The 16056-nt window shown below is 39.7% G+C and overlaps 1 protein-coding gene across 1 annotated transcript; it reads left to right on the top strand.

The window, feature by feature from the left end:
- Positions 1-7224: 7224 nt before the first annotated feature.
- LOC110061448 (uncharacterized) lies at positions 7225-15014 on the top strand. The gene is made up of 7 exons (XM_020768287.2): positions 7225-8019; positions 9815-9924; positions 10552-10602; positions 10766-10807; positions 11329-11751; positions 12107-12241; positions 12816-15014. The coding sequence occupies exons 1-7, from the start codon at positions 7392-7394 to the stop codon at positions 12984-12986; spliced, it is 1560 nt and encodes a 519-aa protein (XP_020623946.1). The 5' UTR covers positions 7225-7391; the 3' UTR covers positions 12987-15014.
- The last annotated feature ends 1042 nt before the right edge of the window (positions 15015-16056 follow it).

The raw sequence follows: 16056 nt of genomic DNA on the forward strand, positions 1-16056 counted from the left end.
CTTTACAAGCTAAAATCTCGCATTTGATTTTTGGCGGAATACATCCACTTTGACCGAATTTATAGGGTATGCAGATTTGACGGATTTTCGTGAAATTTCGACAGAACATTCCAGAGATAATGACAAACCAAAGTGTGTCGGGAAATTTTGATATTTAACACATTTTTCCCGTGGCGTCCATTTACGCAACACGTCTCGCATATTTTTAGCTACTCCAACTTTAGATGTGGATATCTAGACAACCAATCAGAATATCGAGAAAGCCCGACACACTTTTGTTGATTGATGCCCTGTGAATAAGACTGTGCAGCCATTTTGCTCGTACTGCGGAATCCGATAGCCGATAAATTCAATAGAAGAAGCGTCGGTCGTTTCACGCCTTACCACCTCCTGACACTTCCTAAAAGAAAGCATTGCTGAAATTGTATTTTTTTCGTAAAGTACATTTATTAAGCTTTCTTATGATATATAGTTTGTTGGGGTTTTATTGAAACTGGCGCGCGTACGATTTTTTTCCCGAAGGGCACCCGCGAAGGTGGGAAGTAACCTTAAGTTTGTTGAAGGTTGTCAGTCTGGTGTTCCTACTTGTAATTACTGATGGTCACTAGGCGCACACGCTTCAAACTTTCGAGTATCGTTCTACCATACATATATCTTTTTCCCTTTAGGGTGAAAAATGGCGACGTTCCGAGCATGCCCATCTCGGACCCTCTCAACCCCTGTATAGAGCGGGAGAGAGAGAGTTAGGAGACTGGGATAGTAAGGTGTTGACGAGTATTGCGTCAACTCCTCACCATCCAAATATTTAACATTTTTGAAATACTACTTGAGCTTTTGGCATTGGCTATCATTGAAATAAACAACTAGTATTGCACAAAAGTGTTGGGGGAAAAAAGTAGGCCCGCAATGCGTACATGTAGCTGCAGAAGAGCTTGGTTAAATAACGCCGTTAGCGATGGCAATGAGATTTGTCTCGATTTCATAATAGTGATAAACTTGAAGTTTCTCAGTCTGATTTTTCCTAGTATTTGCTGATGAATACAGTACAGGATAACGATTTAAACAAGGACCTGCACAATAAAGGAGTCTTTAATTGGGAGAGCCGTCAGACAAGGAGCTGTCTTTTTGTAGTGACCCTGTAAATGCGGGTCAGGACGGAGTTCAGTTAGAATTTTTTGATTTACACTAATATTTATAGCGGTGTCTACGGAACGGAACATTGATTCACCTTTGCACTGTACGATAATTGATATGCTTTAGCCATTCTTTAAATAACATGACAGCAATAACCGGAAAAGCCTTCGTCGGTTTTTTCCGCGTAAAGCCATTTTAAAACTTAAAAGTTTGTTTCTGACTGATAACTCGTTCACTAATGATAATCAAAGGGAGGACATGTGGACTACAGTTGAAAATATTGTCTTGGGTTCCAAAGGGACCGGGTGTCATCCCGGAGTGTCATCTTGGTTTAGATACTGACCGCGAACAGGAAACGGCATGACTGTACGGGTGGTAGGTTGTGCGCATGCTTGTGGTTTTGGTAGCCGTGGTGTCAAGCTATCATTTGATATTTCCTTACAAGTACTTCATACCAGATGTGCAAACGGTTATTAGGAGAGCGTGAGAATGTATCCCACAGTTTGACCTTACACGTTCTCTAATTCCTTGGTATTTTAATCATCAAATACTGACCATATGCTTATAAAAACTGACCTTATTAAGATCACATATTATGCCCGTACCATGAAGCATTATTACGTAAGTAATACCACTTTACATATCCTATACAAAAAACAAATACGCTTCATTAGTGAACTCCTTAATGAAATGATTTGAAAAAGATAAGTACATATGTAGTAGTTTGGACCAGGCTTGGTTGCCAACGATTGTCTGGCAAGAAACCGGATTTGAGCAGCGAAACATGATAGTTTCAAAGTTTAACTTGGTTGACTTTCAGCAAATTGATATGTGGCCTCCCAGTCACGTGCCAGTAAAATCCCAGAAATCTAGAACGGTGCATTCAGAAAGTGAAATTTACAACCATGTGGGGTGCTTGTCATACCTTTTCCTTTTATCGCTCACTTTGTTTCAATTGCAAATGTCTATATTTCGGTGTCCTGCGATTAGAAAGTGCAAACGACGCAAGAAAACTATGGGACCTTTTCGGTCAGGATATATATAAACTATTCATAAAACCATTCTTCTGTTTATAACCGGTTTATAAAAATGACTTGATAGAGTCACGCCAGAAACAGAGAATATTGGTTTTTTGCTTTTTGTTTTTTTAGTTTTTGTTAGTTTTGTCTGTTTTTGTGCTCTCCTTTCCGTTCTTTGTCCTTTCTGTTCTACTGAAATACTTATTTCAAATTTCATTAGCAAAGAAATTGCGACAGACAGCTGCTGGGCTTCTGTTAAAAAAAAGTTAACGTAACATGCTACTTCGCAATCATTGTGTCATGAATTCGTGAAGAGTGAATGACACAATTTGAAAAGGAAAAAAAGCAAAAAATTCATGCTTTCTCTACAGATCTTTGGAGCTAAACATATCTGTCGTCAAACCACCCTCTCAAGAGAGAGATGGATTATCTTTTCAACGGGCGACAAAAAATATCAATTTCAACTTCGCGAACAGTCACCCAATAAATTTTCAGTCTTTTGTGCTTTCTTGTGTTGTATTGAAGGTTGCAAAGCAAAGTGGCTCAATTGAGCGTGTGCAGCGTCCATTGCGACATTGCAATACTACAATTCATGTTGCTTTGTAGATCTTTCATTTCATCATTATACCTTATTGTTAAGTATTTTCTCAACTTTCAAGATTTTTTGCAGAAAAGTTTTCTCGAAAATTAATCACGCCAACTTAAATGCCATGCTATATAATTCTTTAATCAACACGGATGATATACCTTCACGACCACTTTACTAGACTTTACTATAGTAGTGAGGGAAAATAACTGCGTTGCCAAAGGATGGGAGAAAGCAGGAGTTGCTCACATCAAAGTCGCGTTGAACAAAAAGGTCACGAAATTTGATTTGCGTCACGTTGGGTAACTTAAACCTCTTTAAAATTATTCACTTTTTGAACATTTTGCCTTCGTTTGTACAGTAAAACGCAGAAAAGCGAAAAAGCTCACATAGAATAGGAAAGTTTAGCATATTGACCGTCAATGAAATCCAATTTCGGGGAATCAGAAAAATATTAGGGTCGGCCTTTCGGGTCGGAACAATGCCGATTCTAGTTTGTTTCCAAAAAAAATTCGAGCGATTTCCGGACTATCAGGGAGACTAAACTCGATTTCTCGTCACGCAAGGATGTTTTTCTAAAAGGCCCACTATTTTCGAAATCTACGTTAAATTTGGCGGGTTTTGAAACCAAATTTGTTGGGGTTTGAAAAATTTTGCTGTCGGCCTTATGGCAAGGAAGTTTGTGAAGTTCGGCTTAATAGCTCTCATTGTATCCTGCGCCTTGATTGTCCGTGTCGCGGAAGCTGCAACTGGTCATGAGAGTACGAATGAAGAAGATTTCCGTGGAGGTAGCCGTGGCGATAACCCAGTGTTCATTGCATGAGGAAATCAGCGAGTAAGGCCCAAATATTTAATACCGTAGAATTTTCGATTGATTTCATTCGAGGATCTTAAAAAAACAGTCATTTAAGTAATTTTATTTTTTATACCCACATGTTTACATTCTATGTAATTATTATATGGCTTTGGCTTGTGGTCGATATAACACGCGCTCTGATTGGCTAAGACAGAGATCTGAGCGGCATTATGTATGGGTTATTGACCAAGTTCTTTTTTTGCGTGTTTATGGACCTCGACTCCGTCTCGGTCCATAAACACAAACAAAAAAAAGAACTTGGCCAATATCCAACCATGTTGACCTAACAAGATTGATCAAAAAGGGGATTTGTTATATGGCTTTCGGGGAAATTTTTCTTGCGGGACACTGCGGGTAGTCCCGAGCGGGCAAGATAGCTCCATCTTGCCCGCTCGGGCAGCCAATCACAGCGCAGGATTTGATTCATCTTGCCCGCTCACGCAGCTAGCCATAGAATAAGTAGCCTTATTATATGGCTGTGTCTCACAAGGACTGGGAACTACCGAATTCACGAATTTGATTGGCTGAAATCGATATTGACCGCGGTCTAGATTTTCCCATCTAGACCGGTATCCAGACCGGTTTCATTTTGCGTTGAAAAAGTAGCAAACTAAAATACAAAAATGTTCACCATTTTCTTTTATTTTCTTCTCAATCGTTTGTGGAAGTGCCATAAAGCCTGATGACAAAAAATAGGAAGAGAGGACGAGCAAATTTCGGCAGGTTTAAGTTAAGCTCATCGCCGTTCGCAAGCAAAATGTCAGTTAGTACAAACCAGTTACATTAAACGAATTAAAGTTTTCTTCTTTGCCATATAATAAACATCTTATTAACCGAGCTAAGTCGGTCTGTACTCACGACCTCGGTCAAGATTGTCCCATACAGACTTCCTGCTCGGTTAATAAGAGCTAAGTATAAATGCCCATGGGCCGATTACGGATTATGCAAATTAGGAAGAGCCCGGCTCTGAAAATTCAAGCGCATTGAAACGATGAAAGCCAATAAAAAACAGTAAGAGAAAGTAAATTTAATTCCGAGTAGCTAAAAGTTTAGAGATTTTTCTTTAAAAAAATTTAGATGGAAGTCGTTTTTGACTTACCAGCCGGTAACCTTGGCGGGCACTAGTGCAAAACAATCAAAGTTTGCCAAGTCTTAAGTAAAGCTAAAATCGCTAAGTGAAAAACACCATCGGCAGATCGGTCATGCATCCACGAAGAAACTTGTCATCTTAGTCACAACAATTACCGAAATATTGAACTCCGTCACGGTTCTCATCAAATAGATTCCCTCGCTTTAACACAAACAAGTGTAAATCAGCTTCCAGGATCATCAGATGTAAACAATCGGGCGGTTTCTGTCGGTAGCAGTGTTTCTGATAACGGCAGGAAGTTTTAGACGTTCACAAGGCCACAGGCAACCCAAGCTCTCAATGCGAGGATTTTTTTTTCACTTTTATGCGAACTTTCAGTGTAACGTGACACGTGGCCGCCTGTGGTGTGACGGCTTCTCTATTATCCTCTGTGCCTTGCCGGGCCTCCGGTTCCCTCAAAGAACAATTAGTGCTGTTTGACAATGATATACACTTTCCGATCTCAACTGAAATAGGTTATGGTTTGCAAAGCGAAATACAAATTAAAAATCCATATATAATATTGCTAGCACAAATTTTCAAGCGTATTGCCCTGGCAGAGGAAAGTTACAGGATTTGCCGCGATAAACACGATATCGGCATACCGGTATTTTATTAATTAAAGACTGTATTTGAGCTCTGGGGTGAAATCAAATAAAGAAAATAATTTATTTTAATTGAAATACAACTGTAGAGTATTAAACAGCCTCGTGAGTAATTTTAATGGAGTAATAGGTAGTAGTGGAACATCCTTTCAATATCTGCAATATTACCGCGCCGCGGTAATGTTGAAAGGATGTTCCACTAGTATCCCAGGGGAAGAGTGAATTTAGCAAACTTGTGAAGACCTTGGAAAATCGTTCCGTCTGCGACTTCCAAAACTTCTTGGGTAGATCAATGATCCTTCACAGCAGTGACGATGTAGTAAATGGTAGGGTGCACTGAGACTCGGCCGGGGGTCCCTACGTTTTACGCCTGCAACGCAGGCTAGTATTTCGCAATCATTACAACAAGGCAGTACGTGATAGACGGTTCTTTCTCTGAGTTGTGTCACTGCTTAGGATTTGGGCGACGACTCGTGTGGGTGCACGTACTTCTTTTAAACAACTGTACCGCCTCTCCATGCTACGAGGCGCAAAGCGTCGACACTGCTACAGGTGGCTGCAGAATGTTCGCCTCTGTACATAGTCGATCAATATGCAATGTAGTAAAGCCCACTGTAGGAAACACGAACTTTATCTTCGCTCCCATTGCCCGAAAATACGATACTAGTGCTACTGACGTCTGTCAATCAATCAGTTCACCCGACACCCGCCTACAAAGAAAGTCTGACGTCATTCAGTTCACTGTCAGTCATGATTGAGGGGCAAGTAATGTAGTTTTGCATCCGATGCGCGAGGAATTTTAGATTTATAGGAATAGTCGATCGCTTTGCAATCATTTCATCAAAAGAAAAAAAAAATTGTCCGGCGCCCAAGACGCAGTATGACCGGCTAGATATCAATTCAGGTCCCAAATCGTTTGAAGACCGTTTTCAGTACGTGGATCACGGAGCACATTGCGTTTCCCCAAAAACATAGTGTTTGTTTATCTCTAGGCAATTTTTATGCATTTAGTAAATATTCGATTTTCCGCTTTCGTCACAGCATAAATAATGCGGCAGAGAAAGGACACCTTAGATCGACACTAACGTGCAATGTCGTCAGCAGGATAACGCATGTAGAGATAGCAATACTTTTCACCTTCACACGTGCACATGCCGGGGTCAAGTGGAAATAAAGTACATTTTCTCACGGTCAGGTTTTGCCTTTTACAAAGAATTGTTTGTTAAGTTAAGTTACCAAAGAATGGTACGAGCTACAAACTAAACTGCTAATGGTATCTGTGCACCGTCTGTAAAAATTAGAAAGATTCTGGCTTTCCGTGATCGAACCCATTCGTTTTGGTCTGGTTAATGATAACAGGAAATCAGAAAGACCTCGTCGCTCAACATTAAATTGACTTTATTTGTGGTCACTGAAAGCCAAGAAGGCAGATTCCTGTCCAAGGTAAATAAAGAAACAACCGAGTAAGAAAGTAAACAATCCCCTGGAGATACATCTACTCATCCGGTAGAGAGAGAAAACGTTTTTTCAAAGCTCATACCACCTGAATATGTATGAAAGCTTAGAAAACACTTTGTCTGGAACGGAAAATTCCCGCTGTTATTTTTTTCGGACGTTGAATCAGTGTATTAAACTTCACAAGAATAATCAGTGTAATGATCGTTGCATTACAACAATTATCGTTAAAAGTTTAATGATGCCTTTCGTGTTTTTCGTCTGTGTACAAAGAAATTATTGTATCACCCACGCGTTACTAATGTTATGCAAAAGTTCCAGTTTGGTGAGAACGTCTCCTTTTCCCGTACCCGGGTCCCCGTAGGAGCATGGCATACATAAAGACATGTCAATCATTTCTCATGACAAATCGTTTCGGAGGAGGTCTTCGCCTATTTAGAACGGCGTCAATTGAGGTATCGAGTAAAACCACTTACCTTCAGAACACGTACGATACCATTTATATGGACAGTTTCAACTGCTGGTCACACAGTAACGACAACAACAGCGATTCAAGATAGACAACAATAGTTTCCAACTTTGGCGAAAAACATTCACTGCACCAACGATGTCTTCTACGAAAGGACAAAGTATGAATTATTTATCTCCGCCATACGCGAACTCGGACTGCGGCAGCCTACGAAGCTGCTCGTCAATCTGTTCATCGATTTCATCAGCAGCTGGTGTAGGAGAAGTCTACATCAATGCCGCTTACGATAATTTGGAAAGTGGCGATGTGATTTCGAGTTCAAACCATGATTATGAAGACTTGCAAAGTATAAGAAAAGAGCTTCCCGCCCAGGGCAGAAGAAGCAGGACAAACGAGCTTTATGAACCCACCGGGCGATTGTCAGAACGCGCCAGACAAATCAAGAATGGTTTAGACGAAGAAGACTTACAGAGTATAAGAACAGACTTAACAGAATTACCTGCCCATGGCCACAGAAGCAGGGACAACGATCTTTATGAACCAACAGGGCCTAGGAAGCATCGCGTGAGACAAATTACAGAATGTTCAGATGATTCGAACGCGTCAGTCTCGTTCACTGACGCGTTTCTCTGGAAGAAGGATAGTTGCCTTAGCAAGTTGATCCTTTGTCTTATTCTAGCCTTCTCTGTAGCCGCCTTGGCACTAGTAATTTTAATTATCAATGGCACAGTGGGTCCCAAGTGTGGATGCAAGGATCTTAACTCAGGTATGTGACTGTACTCGAGGGCGTGTCCAGTTTTGTTATTCTTTTTTTCAGTAGTATTTTAAAAGGGAAAAAAACTGTTTGAATGAAAATCCTTCTTTGCGTGCATCTGATAGCACCTTCGCCAAGTGCGTGTCAAATGTCAAAACGCATTCTTACACGTACTAAGGTCTACTCTGGGTGGTCACTGGGTAGTGTCAAAAAAATTCCTTGGGCTGTTCTTTATAATATTAAACCAGTGGAAACTTCTCAATTGGAATTCTGACGAGAGATCATTTCAGTTAAGCACGTGGAGAAGCGATTCAGTCACTCATTCATTTATTCACTCATTCATTCAAAGAAATTTACGAATGTCAATTTTAGCAGGGCGCCCTTTTTTCGTTCACAAACCGGAAGTCTTTAAAATTCTGCGAGTCACCCCAAGGTTTCCCTTTAGTTAGAAAAGATAATTTAGCTCAGTTGTGTGTAATGTGGGTCGGGCAGAAAACGAAATGAAAAGTTCTTTTATTTATTCACTTTCAACGCGCTTCAATTTACATTTCAATTTCCTGATAAACAATTACATATTACATAACAACAAAACATCAGTTACATCTTTATTGTTTACTCATTGAATGCACGCCTAGTGTTTAAAGGGTCTTGCTCGCCTTAACACCAAAATTGGTGGAATTTGTTATCTTGCGCCAAAGCACTTTTTCAAATTCTCGCCCGAGCTATCTTTTGTCATCACAAATTCTAATGAGCATGATTCCAGAGGTCCTCTGACACTGGAAAACAAAAGCAGCGGAACTTTTGATTGTCAATAAAATAATAACCCTGGTAGTATCTGCTTTATGCCTGACGAAAACAAATTTTATTCAGTAACCGGGTTCGGTATGCGTGTGATGATCTTTGATCACAAGAAATGCCGCCTAAGAGGGGTCACATTTATAACATGCCAATAAACCCACAACGGAAAAGGAAAGATTGCCTGTTGATACAACCTTGGGATGAAAGAAATATAAACTTCCTCTCAGCACAGTAACCCGAGGGCAAGCGGGAAAAAACAAACCCTCTCCTGGTTGCTGGCATTCTTCAGTTGTTGGCGCTATCGATGGAATGTGGCCTCTGTGTTATTCTCTTACGACATAGGATTTTGTATAAACAATTTTGCTTAATTAAAGCTCTATTTGTAGTGCGATTAACATTTTTACATTGGATCAATAAATAATCCACAATCTTTTCTCTCACTTTTTCCTGTTTCCTTAATCTACATATCTGATATGTTCGCGAGTTCTAAATTCCGCGCAGTCGTGGTTTCTATTTTAGACTGTCAATATTTTGGCGGGAAACGCTGTGTCAAGACTAGGTCACAATTTAGGCGGGAATTCGTGGTGTGCTTAGAGCCCCAAGGCGCGCTGTTTATTTCGATGGCGTATTTCATTGAGGAACAACTTTCTGTTCCCTGTTTGTTTTATCCATGAATGTTCTTTTTTCATTTCCTAATAATTGGGTGTGTGGTAATCATTTGTATGTGCTGTATTTGTAATATTTTTTGGAAACTTGATTTGAAATATTAATGTACAGTTAAACATATGTTAATCTTGTCAATGTTGTATTCTCTTGTTGGAATGTCACTGAAATGGTGTTTACATTTCCAAATCCATCTAAGGATACTCTTGTTTTGTTCTGGCCTGTTCTTGTTATATGTGTTGCTAATAAAACCTCACACGTAGTGTTTACTTATGCTGAATTTCCGGCCAGACCTCCAACTTGAAGAGAAAATGAATCTAACAGAAGTTCTGTTCTTTTTTCTCAGGTAACAAAGGTGATGCGCCAAGTACGGGAATGCAAAGCGTGTCGGTGCAGAATTTGCTGAGACGAATTCAAGATTTGGAGAATAACATGTTGGCCATGGAAGCTAAAATGGTACTGTTTGTGAAACGTTATACCGTAACATAAATATTTAGGCGAGATCAGGAAAGGTGATACAATTTCCTCAACGTAGCAGGACGTAAAGCAAAGGAAACTTTCATGTGTGGTCGTGTGACATAACTTACATGGCGAATCCGATCTCTGAATAGGGACAGTTGATCTTTTAGTGTTCCCAACAGTGTATCCTTTTGATAATAAAGGAGGTTCTTAATGCAGTATTTTTGTCTGGCAGCGACAGCGTCTATTTGTCTGGTTGTGACAACTTCTCTTTGTCCTTTTAGTAATTTATAAATTCCCGCCTCCAAGGAACGAAATGGCCTTAAAGGGATGAAACAAATAGCGGCAGAAAAAGACATCTGTATGTTATAACTCGTTTGCTCCAGGCGCTCGTGTTAAATTTAAACGGTACAATCAAAGTACTTGTCTGTAGTCCAGCTGAATTTCCACTACCTGTACCCACCACGCAATCTAGACTGAGTTTTCATCAATCAGTGACCGCATTAGGTTTTTACTCACAAATTGGTATGACTTGCTAGTTTTCTTTGATTAAGGTGCTTCCCATTTAAGTTCTGTAATTTCATAAACTGATAAATGTTTGTTTTGCCGTTTCTCTTTATCTAGAAAGCACGAGACAATGCAGTGGAAATGTTCGTCACAAAACATGAGAGTCAGGTTTGTGTACTTCCAACTGGTTGTTGCCATTTAAGTCGAAATTGTCACTGAGAGCTACCAAAGTAAGGGCTGCGTGACAGCTTACTTCGTGAAAATTTGAAAATAGAGCATCCTTCACATTGTCACAACTTTAACACCATGTATTTCTGATATTCACCGACAGGTCGAAGTCCTGAAGGCTCAGGTCAATGAGACTGCCAACAAGGTATGTTCTGTGAAGAGCAACGATTTTCTTCATACTCTTAATCATCAAGATTAAGATAGGCAAAGTTTGATATATTTGCGCAGGAGAGTGGATCATTAGAACGCGCGAGATGCGCGTCGCGGATTTAGCATTTCGTGCACTCGGGAGTGTAAAGTCGTGAAAGAACATTCTAGGTAGTACTAGGTAGCTGATTAAAGAACTTAACTGGCATTTCAGAATACCAGACTAACGAAAAAGAAATGAGATTCAATATTTTCTTAACACTTGTTTTGAGGATGCTACTCTGCACCGTACACCCCCAAAGACGCTTCATACCTCCGGGTTTTTATTTACAGGATTTTAATCCTGCATTGCAGGCTAGTGCATGCAAATAAAAGTACAAAGGTGAACTCTTGGCCGCATTCATAGTCATTCATCTACGCCAACGTTACAGGCGTTGGTTGTTGTTCTGATTCTGTCTGTGCCCTCGTGTTCTCTTCTCTTGAAAACCTCAATGTTAATGGAGGATATTTCTTTGCCAGGTGGCCACTGTGGATGGTGTGTGGGTAAACATGACCAATACACACCATGCCTTTGAGAAGAAGCTTGACACCGAGTTTAAACAACTAAATAACTCAGTGAAGGACCTCAATAAGAATGATAAGGAGATAATATCAACAGTGAATGAACTGCGTCAAAATCAGATTTTAACAGAGAGGATGAGCGAGAGGTTAGCCGTCAATGTTACCGAACTGGAGACACGAGTTCAAGGGCTGAGCAAAACCAACAGTAACATCAGCAGCAGTGTAGCGCGTTTGGAGAAAGGATATACCGAGATGAACAATTTGATGAAAGCACTTCAAGCAGTCGACGGTGCACAGAATGCTTCACATCAAGACCTTCAGTCTATGCACAACCGTTTAAAAGAATCTCTGACTACAGTTAATGCAACAATGAATGAAAAGGTAAAATAAGAAAAAACTTTTTGCATTTCGGTATGTAAAAGATTCTGTACTCTGGCCAATGTTTTCAACACAATAAAAGCGTATCTCGGCTTCCTTAGCATGCAACGACAAGGGTGCTTTTGGAGAACCACAAGTTTATTAGTTTTATAACTATTAGGTGTTTTACCCTCTATAATTAAAGATTGATTGATTGGTTGATTGATTGATTGGTTGATTGATTGATTGCTACAGTCAATGAACTTTTTCGATCATACTTTTTCATGTGCTTTTTTATTCCGCACTTTTCAAATGTGCATGTAGGTTCGAATATGTGATTCCATTTATTGATCTGTCAGTGTCATTCATCCTTTTTTAGCTAAATGCTCTTGGCTCTGACAGCGGCAAACCGGCTGCAAACTTCAGCATGTGTAAACACACACTCACAAAGGGGGCTCCTACAACAGCCACTGAGAATTCCGGTTTGTCAGAAGCTTTTTACACTGAGCCGAAGGTAAATATTCACATCATAGACTACTGTTTCAAAAGCTAGTAACCTCCCTGCTGCAAGAGAAAATCGTGCATCAGGAGAACTCACACAATAATTTCAACTGTTATGAAGTCTTAGGCAGCTTTGTTAGTAGATCGAGTATTTCTTTCCGCCAAAAAAAGTTATGAATCCTGAAGATAAGTGCGGTGGGTTCATCTCGCTAACATTGTAAATAGCATATCTTTCGCTCCCCCCTTCCCTCCCCCCCCCCCCAACCACAACCTGTAAAATGTCACTTCTACCCCAACAGAAAGAAAACTCTCATTTGTAGGTACCCCCTGTTAGCGAACACCCTCTATTGAGTGGACACCAGCTTGAGTCCCTAAATTATTTTCCCACACAACTGATGTGTTACGTGATTTATTTACATTCCTCGCTATTTCGAACTTAAAACCATTACCCTTAGAGTTGCCCTTCAGTTAGTTATGATCGGCTATTTCAAACTATTTTCCTTTTTTTTTCTGCGAGTTCGAAACAGCAGGGTTCAACTGTATTAAACATTCTATTAATATTTTTTCTATTGATTGATTTTCACCAGAATCGACGTGCTATGGGGATAACGTGTTCTACTGATTACGCTAGACATTACGAACTGACTGAAGTATCAGAAGGAGCATTCCGTTGTTCGTGCACATCTTTGTCTCCAGCTTTCGGTAAGAACAAGAACAAGATGGCGTGCCATATCCATGTATGGGAATGTCCGATTTGATTACTTTGGAACAAATATTTGTAATCTTCAATGACCCTCAGCGTATTTCTGGTAAAGCATTGGAAGCGCTCTTCCGTCAAGAACAAAACAGAAGAAGAAGCTTTTCGATTTGATATTCGACAAGGATTATTGTTGTCCGCTTCGTCTTGTAATAGGAACTACTTCAAGCAAATTTCATAATATTCAAATTGTTAGAATATTGTTTTGCTGTATTATATTAAGTCACGAGTATTTAATATATATTATTGTATTTGAGGCCTATCAAGGGGCTGATGACGACAATTTTAAAATTATGGTTGTGATAAACAGTAGCGAAAACCCAGCTTTGTCACCTTTTGAATTCTAATGCTGTGGCACTATCAAAAGTTGTACGAGGGTAGGGGTGCATCCAGAGGAATCCAGAGTAGTTCAAGTGATTTCCAGAAATCACTCAAATGTTTCTGAATGGGTTGAAGTGCTCTCAGAATGCTCTCTTAGGGGAGCATGCGTCCAAACCTCCCTGGTTAATTTGGTCCAAATCACTCATGTAAAACCCTGGACCCACCCCTGGAGGGACTAAAACAACTCTCGTAACTGAGACATCGCGGGAAAATTGTTTGTGGTTTAACCGATCTCTCGTACTAGTTTGATTACATGCCATGGGCTTTGAATTCTGTGAGGTTTTCGCATAATAACTTGTTTTCTATCTATTTGCTGACGTTGCATGGTTCCGTTGTTGAACTTGCCTTTCAAATCAAGTGAGCCTGCGACTCACCAACGGTCAGTCAAATTATTTGTGGATTTCCTCATTGTGTTCGCTAGTGATCATATGGAAACCTGCGAAGTCAGTCGCTAGTGTCATTAAACATAGATCACCGTTACAGCAATAAAAATAACCCAATCATTTTCATCAGACGAAATAATCTCAACGACGAAGCTCTCAACTGAGCCAAACAAAGGGTAAAAACACTCAGTGAGGAAAATGTTAAGCTTGCAGAAATTTATTACTGGAGCAACATTTAGGGTATATTTTATTCCACTTGATCTGCGATCTGGTGTGGACAAATTGCCGTGAAATTGCGTAATATAGTTTTTAAAAGGGATATATATACTTTTTTTAAAATGAGTCTTAATAGAGAAGACGATCTGAAAATGTTTTAAGCTTTCCGCAGCACCCATTGGTTACCTTACAGAAAGAACTGTTTTAATGTTACTTTATTATGATTTACTGACCACTCAGCTGTGTTATATTGGAAATCCGCCAATCTGATTGATCCCTCGTCGTTTCCTATTCGCAAATAGACAACGATTGCGCTTGCACTGCTATTGAAACTGAAAATTATTCTTAATTTTAGACTTATAAAAAAAAACGTAATTGTATTTTTTTTAATTTTTTTTTTTTTTTTTGATGTAGTATTTAGTGTGTCTACAAACAATTTAACTACTCGTTCTATAGTCACCTCGGGTACGCCCCCTTGGCTCATAGAAAACTCGGGCTGATACTCTCTTTGTTTTGAAATATTACACTGTTATACACAACGGTTGTATGAAATAACTCAAAATTGATCTTTGCTAGCTTTTCTACTGCTTAGTCACAATTCCCAGTAATTAGAGTTGTGAGTTTTCCTTTGTTTTCTACTTTAAACCAAACCGGCAGCAAGGAAGTTCCATTAGTTGCGTAGAGTTGATGTCGAAATAGCTTGGTTAAAACGTGTTATTCTATAGCGCTTGTCTGAGATATTCGAAGACAAGAGCTCCTTGTTTACAAATGTTGTAAATATTATCAGAATTCAGATAGCTTGCGTTAATACACAAAAAATTCGTCTTGGGATTGTTGTAACTGATATTCAGGAATATTGGCCTAGAATCAAGGATATGTAAACTTCATAAACGTACATTAGAGATTCTATTTGTTAATTACCGATGTGGGTTATGATATTAAGCTGATTTTGTTTATAATCAATTCACACTACTGATATAGCTACTGAATACATTATATACCTTCTGAACTGTTTGGTAAGTTTTCGGAATAAATATCTATTGATAACAGTTTTACCAGGCAGTGTTGAATATGCTTGATACTAAGCGGTGTCGACCTGAAAATCATCGGATATTCTACATTTCCATGCATCTCCCTTAGCACTCCTTTTCTCGTTACAGAAATTAAGAGAAGGTGTAATATATCATCCAGTCCTGTCTTGAGAGCTTAATAGATTATACGAAGATATGATTGATCATCGCAGCTACACACACAACATAAGCAGTTGTGAAATTAAAGCCTGAAAAAATTTCAGGTCTGAAGGGATTCAAACCCATGACCTCTGCGATACCGCTGCAGTGCTCTACCAACTGAGCTTCCAAGACAACTGGGAGCTGGTCACATAGTGAGTTCGTAATGTACCCGTAAGTGGTGAGGAATACAAGTAAATACATGGAAGATCATATATTTGAACTGCGGAGAACGAGGATAACAGGGGATAATGGTTTGGGGAGGAATCAGTACAACGCGATATACCGTTTTAAAATCTTCAATCATTTTATTTTAAGTACTCGAACTCATCAGTTTTAATTAAGCGCTTCGAGAGCAATGTCGAGCAAGCCGTATGCCTGTCATGTTGTTTGTTTATAAGATTCCTTGCGAATGCGGCAAAGTGTATATCGGAGAAACAGGGAGAGCTAAGCGAGAGAGGATACAATAACATGACAGAGACATACAGCTTGCTCGTACACAAACCTCCGCAATTTCAGAACACGCCAACGAGACGGGGCATTTACCCATTTGGGTCAAAGTCAAGTTTATTGATCGTGACCCTCACTGGTACACACGAAGGGTCAAGGACGCTATCCATGTAAGACTTCATCCATATAAAATTAATAGAGATAGTGGAATCGAAATTTCTGAAGCATGAATACCCACAATCAGAAAGCACAACAGCCGGTCAGTTAGAAAGCGGACCTATGAGGGAACAGCGTCACAAAGTCGGAATAATGAGGATCGAAATGCACCAATAGTAGCGAACCAAGGTGCTACAAATAGCGACACGCAGCAATTGACCTCATCGCCTGATGAAGGCTAGCAGTATAGTAGTCG

Source organism: Orbicella faveolata, unplaced genomic scaffold, assembly GCF_042242905.1.
Source record: "Orbicella faveolata isolate gen_17 unplaced genomic scaffold, um_ofav_v1 contig_12, whole genome shotgun sequence".
Lineage (NCBI taxonomy): Eukaryota > Metazoa > Cnidaria > Anthozoa > Scleractinia > Merulinidae > Orbicella > Orbicella faveolata.

Bases quoted from the DNA above. Each gene is read 5' to 3' on its own strand.
- LOC110061448 (XM_020768287.2), top strand. From the start codon at position 7,392: ATGTCTTCTACGAAAGGACAAAGTATGAATTATTTATCTCCGCCATAC. The intron at 10,808-11,328 runs GTATGTTCTGTG...TTTCTTTGCCAG, and splicing joins TCAATGAGACTGCCAACAAG to GTGGCCACTGTGGATGGTGT. The intron at 12,242-12,815 runs GTAAATATTCAC...GATTTTCACCAG, and splicing joins CTTTTTACACTGAGCCGAAG to AATCGACGTGCTATGGGGAT.